At 39.7% G+C, this 13506-nt stretch overlaps 1 protein-coding gene across 5 annotated transcripts in view; it reads right to left on the bottom strand.

The window, feature by feature from the left end:
- The window catches only part of NR5A2 (nuclear receptor subfamily 5 group A member 2), a 135054-nt gene that overhangs the window by 106142 nt on the left and 15406 nt on the right, over nucleotides 1-13506 (bottom strand). For all 5 annotated transcript variants that reach the window (XM_044377736.3, XM_026480704.4, XM_044377737.3 and 2 more), the window contains 3 exons: nucleotides 12887-13005; nucleotides 11203-11344; nucleotides 8021-8667 (listed from right to left, as the gene is read on the bottom strand). In XM_044377736.3, coding sequence (XP_044233671.2) covers nucleotides 8021-8667; nucleotides 11203-11344; nucleotides 12887-13005 — 908 coding nt within the window. The remainder of the gene's footprint in view (nucleotides 1-8020; nucleotides 8668-11202; nucleotides 11345-12886; nucleotides 13006-13506) is intronic.

Genomic DNA, 13506 nt, shown 5'->3' with positions numbered 1-13506 from the left:
AGAGCATGCAAGTCGGGGGGGTTGGTGGGCAGAGGGAGTGGGTGGGAGAGAATCTTAAACAGGCTCCTGGCCCAGCACAGAGCCCAATGTGGGACTCAATATCACAACCCTGAGATCATGACATGAGCTGAAATCAAGAGTCAGACGTTTAACGGACTGAGCTACCCAGGCACCCCTTCATTTTCTGCTTTAATGATAGCATTACTCCTACTAACTATGTGACTTGGGGCAGGTCAGATGTATCCTCATCTGCACACAGGGAATAATCATGCCTACTGCACAGGGATTAGTTAAATGAGAGAACACATGTAAAGCACTTAACAATTGTCTGAGTCATAATAATGCTCAATAAATGGCAGCTATTATTATCCTCCATTGTCCAAACCCTGTAGTCAAGGAAAAATGGAAGTGTTTTCTGTGACCTTGAGTCTTCCCTAAACTCTCACCTGTTGATGCTACCCCAAGTTCTGGATGTAAATTACCTCCCCAGAATTTTTAGATGTCTTTGTTTTTTCCTATCTTTCTCATCGCTGCTCCTTGGAAACCAAACCGATTCAAGTACCTTCATTAATTTTGCTGGTACTAACAGATTAACTGACTGCAGAAATTGGTTGGTTAAAAAAGGAGGTGGTGGGTGTGTGGGTGGCTCCCCTGGTTAAGCATCTGACTCTTGATTTCGACTCAGGTCATGGTATCTGGGCTGTGAGATCAAGCCCCACATCAGACTCCGTGTGGGGTGTGGAACCTGCTTATGATTCTCTTTTTCCCTCTCCCTCTGCCCCTCTCCCCCCAAAATAAAAAAAAGAAAAAGAAAAAGGCAGCAGTAAATATTTACTAACTAATCAAGTAACTCAGTGTTTCTGTGGGCCACTGAGACCCCAAGCATGACACAGGTTGGACGGACATATCCTCCGTAAAAAACATACTGTGTGATACAACAGTCCGAGTCTTTACCTAAACTCTCTCACCCAAGGGAGACCTTATACTATGCTCAGTTCATAGGGTTATCCTAAGGATCAAACCAGAAAATGGCCCAGAAGCACCCAGTCCTACAGCCGGCAAATAGCGAACACCCAGTAAAAGGGACTTCTCCCCTTCACCATCTGACCCGGAGCACAGCAAAGAAGTGTCCATTTTCTTCCTATTCTCATTGTTCACATTGAAACACCTGATGATGGCCAAGCCAGTTAAACATGGATTTCTTGGGTGTGGCTGGCTATTCTCATGCTCTCCCCGTGATTGTAGGAGATAACGAATAGATTAATAGGAACAGGAAGCTTATCGGTGTGTGAACAGGCCAAAGCCAGTATGAAGCTACGATCATCACTACTAACACCCCAACCGAATATCCTGGCTTCCCATGGAGGGTATGTTTGCATGGAAACTACCAGCACACCACCACACTGAAACCAAGCTTCAGGAAGTCAGTGTCTACACTGAGTCTGCAGTTTATAAATGTATACTCACAGAATAAAGCAAAGTTAATACTTTTAAAAAGTAACTACAAACTGGGGCCCCTGGCTGCTTCAGTCAATAGAGCATGTGACTCTTGATCTCAGGGTCGTAAGTTCGAGCCCCATGTTGGGTGTAGAGCTTACTTTAAAAAAAAAAAAAAAAAAAGGAACCACAAACTATAAGGACAGAAACAAGGATTGATGGGCACTGGGTAGAGAGAGGCCTTGACTGTGAAGGAGCACAGGAGAATCTGGGGAGGTGATAGTTTATTTTATATTTGTACACTAAAGAGTGAGTTTAGGGGATAGAAATTATGCCTTAATAAAAAGAACTAGCACAGAGCAGTTTCAAGGTGCCTGGTGTACTTTCAGGACATCCCTGTAAAGAAAGGAGGGTAAAGAATGTATGTCTCTGTGGTCAGGTGGGCATTCTCAGCTGCCCACTGAAGAGCTAGCCATAGCAGTAACAGGTGTCGACTGAGAAGAGCGGACTCATCCAGTGGATAGTGAACAAGAAGGTTAAAATAACGGATTCCTTAACTGAAAACAGACATGCATGCAGTCGCGCATGTATGAACAAGTCAGGCCAGGATAACAGAAATCTCAACAGCATCAACCAGACCGGGTCTGCCTGGAAGAAATGACGGAAGCAGATATCTGCACCGGAAGAGACCTGAGAGGCCACCAAGTCAAACTTGCCAACTCTCTCCAAATTCACAAGGTCGGAAGAAAAGTTCCAAGCCCACCTCTGGTGGAAGGAAGAGAAGCTGGTTTTCTCATGTCCTTGCAAACCTATGTGGGACAGATTTATTTTATCCTGGTATCTTGTGATGAGTAACTGATACAGTGATAAATGTTTTAATTCACCTTCAGATAGAAAAAAACCTCTCTCTTCTGGAGTGGAAATCACTCTGAAGTTTGTTTCCTGCTATCATCTCCTTCCAGAGTAACCATTTTGCATCCAGAGCACTGAAAACATGGGTACATAACGTTGCTGACTGTAACTCTGGGAAACCATGTGAGCATGTGGGGGGGATGCTGGGACTGGACAGGTGAATGTGGGGAGACACCATGCAGGCTCTTCCTCTACCCTCTGCCCCTCCCCTAACACACACACACACACACACACACACACACACACACACACACAAGGGCTAAGTAAGCTTCCTAAAGAATATAGCTTAAAACTGGGGTGGAACCAATTAAATCTCAGACTATAAACCTGTATTGCTTAGGAGAGGTGAACAAAGGCTTGGGAAAAAAAGATCTAGAATGTTCAAAATAAATAAAAAAAACTCTGCTCAGAAAACTGCTATGATGGACCAGAGAAAAAGGAAGGTTTAATCCTACCCCAGCCTCCACACTTTAGTCAAAACCGCGCTTAGAAACTGGCTTCGGCATGGATAAATTCCTTTGGCACAAACTCCCTGAGTCTCTGAGACCTATTTTCCACAGAAATGCTAGTTACGTGTTTCAGTCAGGATTAATTTAGATTTTTTTTATTCCTACATGTATCAGAATCATTCATCGAGGGGAAGTTCTTCTATATCCATTCCCAGAATCCTCTTAAGACATCTGGTCTCATTAGAAGATCAAATAGATCTTCCAGATTCATTAGTTGTTCAACAAAGTGGGAATTAGTTTCTCACTGTCTTGTGTTTGTGAGATGTTTAAGACACAGATGAGAGAAAAATAACAAAGAAAACGTACAATCTTCTTGACTCACAAAGACAGGTCTTTCAGCAGTGTGAGGAGGTCTTGAATTTGCTCTTAATTTCGAAGAACACAAGGAAAAAAGTCAAGAATATCATAAAACAGATTTGGTTTAAAGATCAGAAGGTGCATGGGATTTACGGTATGACCTCAGAAAACACTTCTAATACTTCTATGATTAGTGTCTCATCTATCACCTGATTGCAATCTTGTGTTCTCTTCCTGTGTCTTTTCACAAACATACATAAAAAGGAACCCACGCTGAATATGCCGTGCAAGAAGTAGAACACAAGATGCAATTGTGTTCAGCCATTTTTACTGCTGAGCACAACCCGTATATTGCTGCTGGACCAGACTCTCCCAGAGAGCACACCCTATGTAGAGGGGAAGGTACGAAGGAATGTTCCGGACACGCTTTCAAGGCTCAGAAGTGCTAGCTGGTAGATCCACTCTACTGAATGATACCCCAGTGGCCTGAAAGAATTATTGTAGCTTTCTAAAGTGACTCATTCACTCCCAGGGGGTCGTCTGGGCTCAGAGAAAATCTGTCTCACTGATTATTAGTGATTTAGTAATTGGATGGTAGTGATGGACTTCTGATAACCTAGAGATTTGCTTTAGCTTCCCCGGCAGAGACCTGTGTTTTCAGAGTCAAAGGTTACACTGCCTATTTGTGTGTGTGTCTTGGGGGTGGGGACAGGGGCTGGACAAAGTACTGCTTTTCTGAACCTGTATCTGCCAGTCCCAATTCTGACATTTAGTAGCTGTTATCATCTCGAGCAAATCCCAATTTCACTCCTGCCTCAGTTTCTTCCTATGTAAAAGCAAGAGGTGGGTCAAATGATCTCTACCATGTCTTCAAATTCTGGACAATCTGGTTTCTAGGCATGGAATATCTTCTGGTGCATAGGTGCTGTTTTGAAAGCTACTGGTTTCACAGTATTAATTTCATCGTTCTCATGCCAGTATTTTGGATTGGAATTAGCACTGTCCCTTTCAGGCGTGCAGAAAAACAAAACAGCTCATGTATGTGTCCTGCATCCCTTCTTCCCTAATCATCTTCCAGCTCTGAAACTGCACGGTTTCTACGAGTATACTGTCTGTTGTTTGTTTGCTGTTTATGCTGTTACATGAACTGTGAGGTTGGGAGTTGTAAGTCCCTCTTTCTCATTACAATATTTTGAATAGGAACCAGAGTCTCTTTTTTGCACCTTGTAGCCATGTAGAAAAGCAAAACAACCCACCAAATTCCCTCTGGCCTTTCTGTTCCCTTAAACAGTAAATGAATGAAATCTGTATTCTCTCCTTTTATACATGGTAGAGAGTGTAACTTGTCCTGGGATAGTGAGCAAGGGGTCATTTGCAAAACTGCCTTATTATCCTATTACTCTCCGGGAACAAATATGTGACTTTTCATCTTGGGGTCACAGAGGCATAAGCAATCTGCCTGGTATCACTTGTTGGGTAATTTGTCGTGAAGTTAACAAGAAAAAAAACAAAGGCTTAAAGGGGAGCACTGATCTTCCCAAATGACTATTTATTTATTTTTAAAGATTTTATTTATTTATTTGAGAGAGAGAGGGAGGGAGAGAGAGCACGAGGCAGGGGAGGGTCAGAGGGAGAAGCAGACTCCCTGCATAGCAGGGAACCCCCAAGGCAGGACCGATCCAGGGACTCAGGGATCATGACCTGAGCTGAAGGCAGTCGCTTAACCAACTGAGCCACCCAGGCATCCCCAAATGACTATTTAAAAATCACAACTTCTGCAGGAAGATAAGGTGAGGACTAGGCCGTAGGTTTCGGGGATGTGTTGGAGGCCACGCCAGAGGAAAGAGGCCTTTTCAGGACTTGCACTTAGCAATGCCAGGTAGGCAACGCCCCATGGATGGCCTACAAAACCTTCCCTAGAGAAATGTTTCTTGAACTGCAGGTCATGTTATCATTAGTGGGTCATGTAATCAGTGGATAATGTCCGGAAATTTTTAAAAACATTAAGTAAATTAAACTAAAGCAGAATAGAGTAGAAAATATCAGACTGTACGGCATGGAGAAGGTCGTGTAATGCCTAGTCAACTGTGGTTCGTTGTGTGTGTGTGTGTGTGCGTGTGTGTGTGTGTGTGTGTGTGTGTGTGTCTGTGGCAGAGACAGAGAGATCTGTTTTGGTACACCAGGTTCCAGTGTAAAATATATTCTTAGTGCAGGTCGTAGTTTAAAACCTTGAAAGCCACTGCTCTGGAGAAATACATGACAATGCACATGTCTCAATGTTGGCTTCCAACAACTCGCTCTATTTTGTGACAAATTTATAAACAAAAGGAAAAGGAATTCTTCCAAATGTGAACAGTTATCTTCTAACTCTACATTTAAACTGCCCCTAAGTTATTCTAAATTCTACTTTGTCTTTCTTCCTGGGGGCACTTCCTACTCCTTATAAGCGCCCCCACCAATGTTTGTACTTTCTTTCCCTTTCCTTTTTTCAAAGCATCTTCTCATGAAAGACTGCTAAATGCATTAAACAACAGTATAAATGACTGATAATGCTTTAATATGCCCCATTCCCAAAGGATTATATTTTAGCCAAATATGAAATCTCACACCCTATAAAAGAATCTTGTAGAATTTAGCTGCAGGGGGAGGAAAAGAGAAATTTGGAGAGGAAGCGCACTTTCCTAGCCCTCTGAAAATCCTACCTGTGGCTGTGCATAGTCCCTTCATAATGTTTCTTTTTTGACATGTAAATGATATGCATGATTTCTTCCCCTGTGGGTTTGTGAAATACAACTTCAGCTGTTTTTTTAAAATAGATATTTATGAAACTGTCTTATCATAAAATCTTTGAAAGGAAATACTTTTTGTCTTATTCAACTTTGTATTCATCTTACACCCAACTTTCTATCTGGCCAATTTTACATCCTCAATTAGTAGTAGTTTGACTGCTTATTATAGAATTGCACTGCTCTATAACGTATGTGGTAATATTGTTTCCCAATGTCAAACTAGGAAGAAAGCACAACCGCTTGCTTTTATGCTGAATATCAGATAGCATTATGTAAAGCCTCCACACACTTGTTATAAAACTACAATAATAGCAATTTTAAAAGAACACTAATTTATTGAGTATAAAATGTATGCCAGGCTCCCAGTCCTAGATGTTTTGCCCACATACTCTCATTTCTTCCTTGCAAAACCTCTTCAATGAAAGTATTATTATGCTCTCCATACCCCCCCACAGATGGGAAAACTAAGCCTAGAGATTCACATCCCGCCTACGAAGACACAGTCCTTAAGTCATAGCAAAGCTCAAACTCAAAGTGAGCCCATCTCCCTGCAAAGGTCAGCCATGCCTTCCTGGCTTTTACATTTCTTAACGTTGTATCTAAAACTATCGTTTTCATTTTCATTTCAAATACCTTACGGGGTCTGAAGGACAAAGCTGTGAGTGTAAGAACACCAGGAAGCTTGCTTTGTTTTTGTTTTCCATGAAAAATGCTGTGATTATCACAGAGTGGTTACATACCTAGAAAATATCTGGCCTGACTCTGCTAACTCATCGCATTCTGCTTGTCCTCTGCATTTAGTATCTATCTCCACTTTCAGCCTCTTTAATGGAGACAGAAAGCACAAGAGAGTGAAGAGCTGGATACGTCAACAGTCTTAACACCCTGGTAGTAGCATTCTATCAACTTCTTTGGATCTGTTCAGACAACTTTTTTGTTTCCCTGTACAAATCGCAGTGCTTCATAGAGACTGCTACGAAAAGCACTATCTTCCATGTGCACACAGCCTTCACATTCCCTGGTCTATCTACACAGATCGTTTTCAACAGCCACCCTTTACATTAAAAGTCTGCTTTGTACTGTCCTTCTCTCAAAGAGTTGTAAATCTCCTCTGGAAGTCCTAGGTGTTCAGAAGCCACGGATCTTTAGCTGCCATGTCTACCCCCATGACAGTAAAAGAAGAAACTGATTTTGCAACAGATATACTGAGAAATCAAATCCAGGATTCACCTTTGCTCTTAAAACAGAGAATGAAACTGACTACCAAACGCACTTCGGTAGCTACTCTTGGATTCCAAACTTCAGTATCACTTTCCGGTATTAATTCAGTCTTAAGTTTCAGGAAATAAAATAATTATGTAGTTAAACAGAGATCCTTATACAAACAGGTACTGTGTTTACAATGTACCAATCCATTAAAATCAACGACAGACATAGATGATGAGAACTAAAACCCGAGCCAAGTAGACCAGCACTCACCATCTGCCCAATCCCCATCCAATGACAGTAAACATCCTATTGGAATCTGCTCCAAAAACAAAGGCTTTACCAACCTAATGTCAAAGTAAACAGGTAGTAAATACCTATCTGACACTACTAGCCAGTGGTATCATTTTCATTCTTTAGGATCTAAACACAACTAAACGTTGGCATTTTTTTCTTTTAAATTGGCACCATAATAATAGTTTTTTACTTGGTAATTTTTTAAAAGTTCATGAGGTGCTGGTTCACACTGACTTATATTTTCTTGCCATAAACCATCCGAGTTAAAGGGAGTTAAATAGACATTCTACTATTCAGAAAACAAAAAAACCAAACAACAAAAAAAAACAAATTTCCTATACTTTACATGAAATGCATCCCCCCACCAAACTAAGAGCTACGCAGAATAAAAGCCCCATCAAATTAAGCTGTGATAGTCCTGAAGTCAAAGTCATGAAATTCTTCTATTCTGTAAATCATACAAAGAAGATAAGTAAGGAAAACATATTCTCAACACCAAGAATGTATTAATTAGGAACAGAGTTAGGTCTCTCTTGAAAGGGGGATTGTAAGTTGTAATAGCTAATGACATACCTTAAGTTCTCTGAAGAAGATACTACTCCTGGCCCACTCAACAATGGAGAAGAGGGTCTGATCAGCCATTTTGCACATAAGCCCAAACGTGCTCAGCTTTTCGTGCTTGCTTCGGTTAGCTTGCTCTTGCTGCAAATAGGCCATGATTTTGGCCTGGACTTGAGGCTCATCTGGCTCACACTTCAGAAGTTCCAGAATCAGATGTGGGATGCTTGCTGGGGAGCTCGTCTGGTAACTATCCATGTAGGAATAGCCCATGATCGACTCTGGTGAGCTGGTGTAGGGGTCGGGGTACTCGGACTTGATGGCCCGGCTGGGAAAGTGACTGTATGTTTGGTAACCTTGCAGGCTGCCGTGAGGTGGCATTGTCATGCTAATGGGGGATGTTACAAAGGGACTTCTGTCATAGTCTGTAGGAGGCAAGGCAGCGTGGTTCAGAGGTAGGCCTTTGGAGGCAGAATGGATGTTCTGAATTGCAGAAGAGATGGTAAGCTCAGAGGGCATTGCTTGGATCACCTGAGACATGGCTTCTAGCTTAAGTCCATTGGCTCGGATGAGGGCTTTTTTCTGCTGCTTTAGAGCCCTGTCTCTCTTGTACATTGGCCCAAATTTATTCCTTCCCCCGCGCATTCGGTCAGCCCTTACCGCTGTGGGGAAATAAAAAAAAAAAAAAAAAAAAGGAGTAAGGGTATAAATAAGATGCAAATGATTAGCATTCTCTGTATCTCCAGGTCTCTAGAAATGTCGAAAGTTGACCAGAAGTGTTAGGTGTGTGGTTGCTTTCATTACAACAGCCCACAAAGATAGCCCCTCCCCCCAAAAGCCATTTTTGAATTCTTTCCTCTTTTAAGTGTTTGTCATTAAAAAAATATTTTGGATGCATAGGGACATATTAACCCTTTGGTAGACAGTGAGGATTTCATAATTTTTGCTACACACAGGGGATACTACAGATTGCTAGGAAATAGTATCAGTTTCTATTACGCCAGTTATGTCAGAACGCTCTTTATGGTAACCCAAACTGCTAAGAGGAAAAATAAAAAATCAACCCGTTTCTGGATTAAATTGTGAATATTTTCCCTTAGACTATCTTCCTCCCTCAAAGCCATTTTGATTAATTTGCTGCAAAAGGGCTGGGTACATGCTCTTCCTGGAGAATCATTTTCACCGGGACCTGAGAAGCACACATCACATAACCACCAGTTACTGTTGTGAATTTAAGCAGAACTGGACATAATTAAAGCAAATTCATTTCAGAAGCTGTCAAGACAGTCCACCATCACAGTGCTGTGTGGACTCTGGGACCATGTCTAATAAGTGAGTTAGCAGTTGTCTCCAAGCCCATAGTGTCCAATGGCAATTAGACAGAAACCAGAGACCTCTGACAGCTTCTGACATGTTGAAATTGCTGGAGGTTAAGTTTTTGAGCTTTTTATCTTAGGATTAGTATAGCATTAAACATTTATTATGAATGCTAGGTATCTAGAATATTGCACAAGTTTTTCATCTGGATGATAATTTATTGACTATTCCACTTTTTCATATCACTGTTTGTTATGCCCCACGAGTGACTTACAGTTAACAATACTTTTTAAGGTAAAGAAATGCAACCTTTTCCTTTCATTAAAAAAAAAAGAAGAAATCAAATGACATCATATGGAACCACAACATTTACTTGTGTGTGTGTGCTTTGTTTTTTTAAGTGGGCTCCATGCCCAACATGGGACTTGAACTCAAGACCCCCGAGATCAAGCAGGGCATGCTCTACCGACTGAGCCAGCCGGACGTCCCACCACATTTACTCTTTGACATTTTATCTTTTGAGTCTCATACTATAGTATGCATCTCCCACAATATTTTGCTGTTTGGAAAATAATAAAGTGATTGTAATAAATTAGTGAGCATTTTTTTTCTTGATCTCTTTCTCAATCTCTTAAGAGCAATACAGAGTGGCAGCCGGGTGGCTCAGTCTGTTAAGCGTCTGCCTTCAGGTCCTGGGACTGAGCTCCAGGGCCATTCTCTGCTCAGCAGGGAGACTGCTTCTCCCTCTCTCCCTACCCCTACTCATGCTGGCAGGCTCTCTCTCTCTCTGAATACATAAAACCTTAAAAAATAAATAAAATAAAAGCAATACAGAGTTAACAGTTCTAATGATAACCCAAGTGGTACTTCTACTGGGAAAGAGTCTATTAACAATTCACTGCTTTATCTGAAATCTTTTGAGTATTTCTATGAAGTCTGAGTGCCACATCACAGGAAAGCTTCACATACAACTAGCCTGTGCTTCACTGATCAACTAAAATGCACTCGTATTTCGCACGTAACAGTCATGTATCCCTTATTACTTTATTTGCACTATAGTTAATCTGTGGAAAGTCAGTAGGCTTGAGGCTAAGTAACAGCAACACACCATAATAGTCCATGAACTACAGACTCTTTCCAGCAGTCACATAGAACTTTCCTCCCTGCCAATCTGTACATTGTTAAGTAGCAGTTCCACTCTCACAACCTAAAGTTTTAACATGGCTTTTGGGGAACCACTATCTTATTCCTGTCAAACCAATGCCACTGATTTAATAGTTCAGTACTTTTCACATTTCCTACTTTTCAAGTTCATTTCGTAGCCTTTGTCATTATCTTAAAAAAAAGAAACGTGCTTTCCCACACTATCAAAAATGATACTCTACACGAGAAATGCCACTGCACAATTACAGGCTTTCACTCTTCCTCAGGAGTCATGAACTTAATAGTAACAATTGTGACAAGTAAACAGTTTAGAAGATTAAAATCAGACTTTGGCTAGAGCATCCTGATTTCAAAACTTAAAAGTATTTTTTTTTAATTTTTGCAAATTTTTAAAACTTTTTCTCAGTTGAATCACTTTAGTCTTGTTTCATCTAACCTGGCCTTTTTAGCATCAAATCCATCTGCTCCCAAACTAAAAAAAAAAAAAAAGGTGGGGGGAGGGAAACTCTGATATTTAAATTTTTTCGTAGATTTCACCAGTGTTTAAATGATACTCAGACTTCTCTGCTGACAAAACATAATAAAAGATCTTACATTATTGTCCATGTTGTTAAAAGACTAGGAAAATAATGTTACCATACTGTAAGTACAATATTGTTTTAAATCTTTTGTCCTTGGAGAGTTCTAACAGGCAGTAGTCTTTGGAAGAAACTTACCTTCTAGCTTCATTCCAACACTTAGACATTTTTGAAATCGACAGTAAGGACAACGCTTTCTCTGTGTTTTATCAATTTGGCAGTTCTGGTTTTCTATACATGTGTACCTTTTATTATTTTGGACTGTTCGCTTAAAAAATCCCTACAAGACAGAGAAAATGGTGAGGCATATTAAAAATCTAACACCCGTATCTTCCATTGTTTCATTTTAAGGAAATCACCAATAAATCTTTTCATTGAACCAATGAGCCCTTCCGTGGTTCTGTGGTTTGTTTCACATTTTAACAAGATCAACCCTCCAAACAGCACTGGGCCAAAGTGGAGCTTTTTCTAGCACTTGAGTTATATTCCTAGAATTACATCAAATCTCGAGGAGATTTGGATACACACCATTTCATCGTAAGAGTCAGAGAAAAATACATTCTATATTGACCAGTATTAAAAAAAAAAAAAAGTCTGTTTTCTTATTAACCTCATATTCCAGCTAAAGTACTCATGGAGATCTGCACTATTTGCAAGCAGTCTGACAGAATTTTGGTGGCAAACTATGGTAAAATAACAGTGGAAAAACTGAACAGCAAAACACCCCAGATTTTTTACAAATGTCAGCACTAGATAGTTATGAGCAAAAGGATTTAAAGAGTAAAATGGGGAAGTGTTCATAAGTCCATTGGAATACATTCAAGCTGGGGAACTCTGTTTAAAAAAAAAAAAAAAAGGTGAAACTTCTGGAAAAGAAAAGCATGTATAGCAGAGAGCTGAAATTTAGCACAGGGTGTTCTTCTTATATTGCACCCAAAAGAATTCATTAAAAACAAATTTTGTAGCTTCATAATACAATAACAGCTTTACCAGGATGGTATATTCTTTATGTTTACTCTACTAACCATAAAGTGAAACAATCTTACTTTGTTACAGAGAATGAAAGGATTTTTCTGGCAGTGGTTTAAGTATTTGTAACTGAGCTTTCTACTTTAAAAAATGTTGAAAAATAGCGAGTATCAAGTTGACTGGGAATATATTAAAAAGGTCTGAGATAAATTCTTGATGTATGGTTGAGATTATTGGTAACAATATAGTACATTTTACATATTAAAACTTCTTGCATTTAAATAGGTCATGTAATTCATTTATGAAAGCCACACTTACTATAAACTGAGATGTGGTTTCTTATTCTTTATGATATAAATTTCAAAAAATCTTAAACATTGTTTTTGAAATAAATCAGGATAAAATCACGCAGTTGAGAATTTAGACTTTTATCTGTGGATAAAAAATGTTTAGACTTGCAGCCCAGAATACTCCAAAGTTAAAATATATTTGGGAAATACTTTGTCATGCTCCCTCTCAAGAACAACGATGCTTTAAATATATGTAAGTCAAGCAAAATCAATATTTAGGACTGTTAGAAACAGAAGTCTTTCTACAGATACATCACTTTACTACAATAAAATATTTTAAAGCCATGAGACTGGCAAAGTTTTCTAAACAGCATAAATTTTTTTTTGCCTTTGGAATTAAATCGAACACATATTTCAAAAGAATCATCTCCCTAAGACTAACTCTTTCTCTCATTTTTAATTGAGCCCAAAAAAGACAGTCTAAACTTAGCTTTAAAAAGTAATCCAATGGTTTATTTTGGTTTTGAACCTTATATTTGTCAGGTAGCAATGTGGAAGCAAACCTTGCAGCTTTCACAGGTGAGGAGCCCATAATGGTATCCAGACACTTTATCTCCACACACCGGACAGAGCTCTTCAAGATCTTCATCATAAGAGTAATTCACCATTTTAAACTGAGACACTGAAACAAAAGAAATGTATATACATAGCTAATTAATTCACTAGGTCGGTTTTAATCCTGCAGTGAAAAGCATTTTGGTAATTGGTGGGCAAATATCACAGGTAAGATAGATATATATTTTTTATCCAGGTGTACTGAAGAACTATTTTTATACAATGAAAGTAAAAGATCTTTTGGACTCAACGAGCATGCGCTTCCTATTTTTTAACTTAAGAAGAATTCCAACTTCTTTTGTTAAGAATTTTAAACCCACCACTGTTGAACACATATCTCATAACTGCAAGGCAGCAAATCAGAAGAGAAACATGAATGGCAGAAAGTAACAATTTAGAACTTCTTTTAAACCTCCTAAAGTTAAGATCCAAAAAACCGTCCCCTTTTGCCTAGGAGCAAACACATTCTCCCACTCTTGAACTAAGTTTGCTGCAAGTCCACCTCGCTCAGCGGGAGAGCAACACCGATTTGCAAACACTTGACGGAAAACCTGAAGCCCCAGAACCC

This window comes from Ursus arctos, unplaced genomic scaffold, assembly GCF_023065955.2.
Source record: "Ursus arctos isolate Adak ecotype North America unplaced genomic scaffold, UrsArc2.0 scaffold_2, whole genome shotgun sequence".
Lineage (NCBI taxonomy): Eukaryota > Metazoa > Chordata > Mammalia > Carnivora > Ursidae > Ursus > Ursus arctos.
The sequence above is the reverse complement of the archived record's forward strand: the minus strand, read 5'-3'. Positions and strand labels throughout refer to the sequence as shown.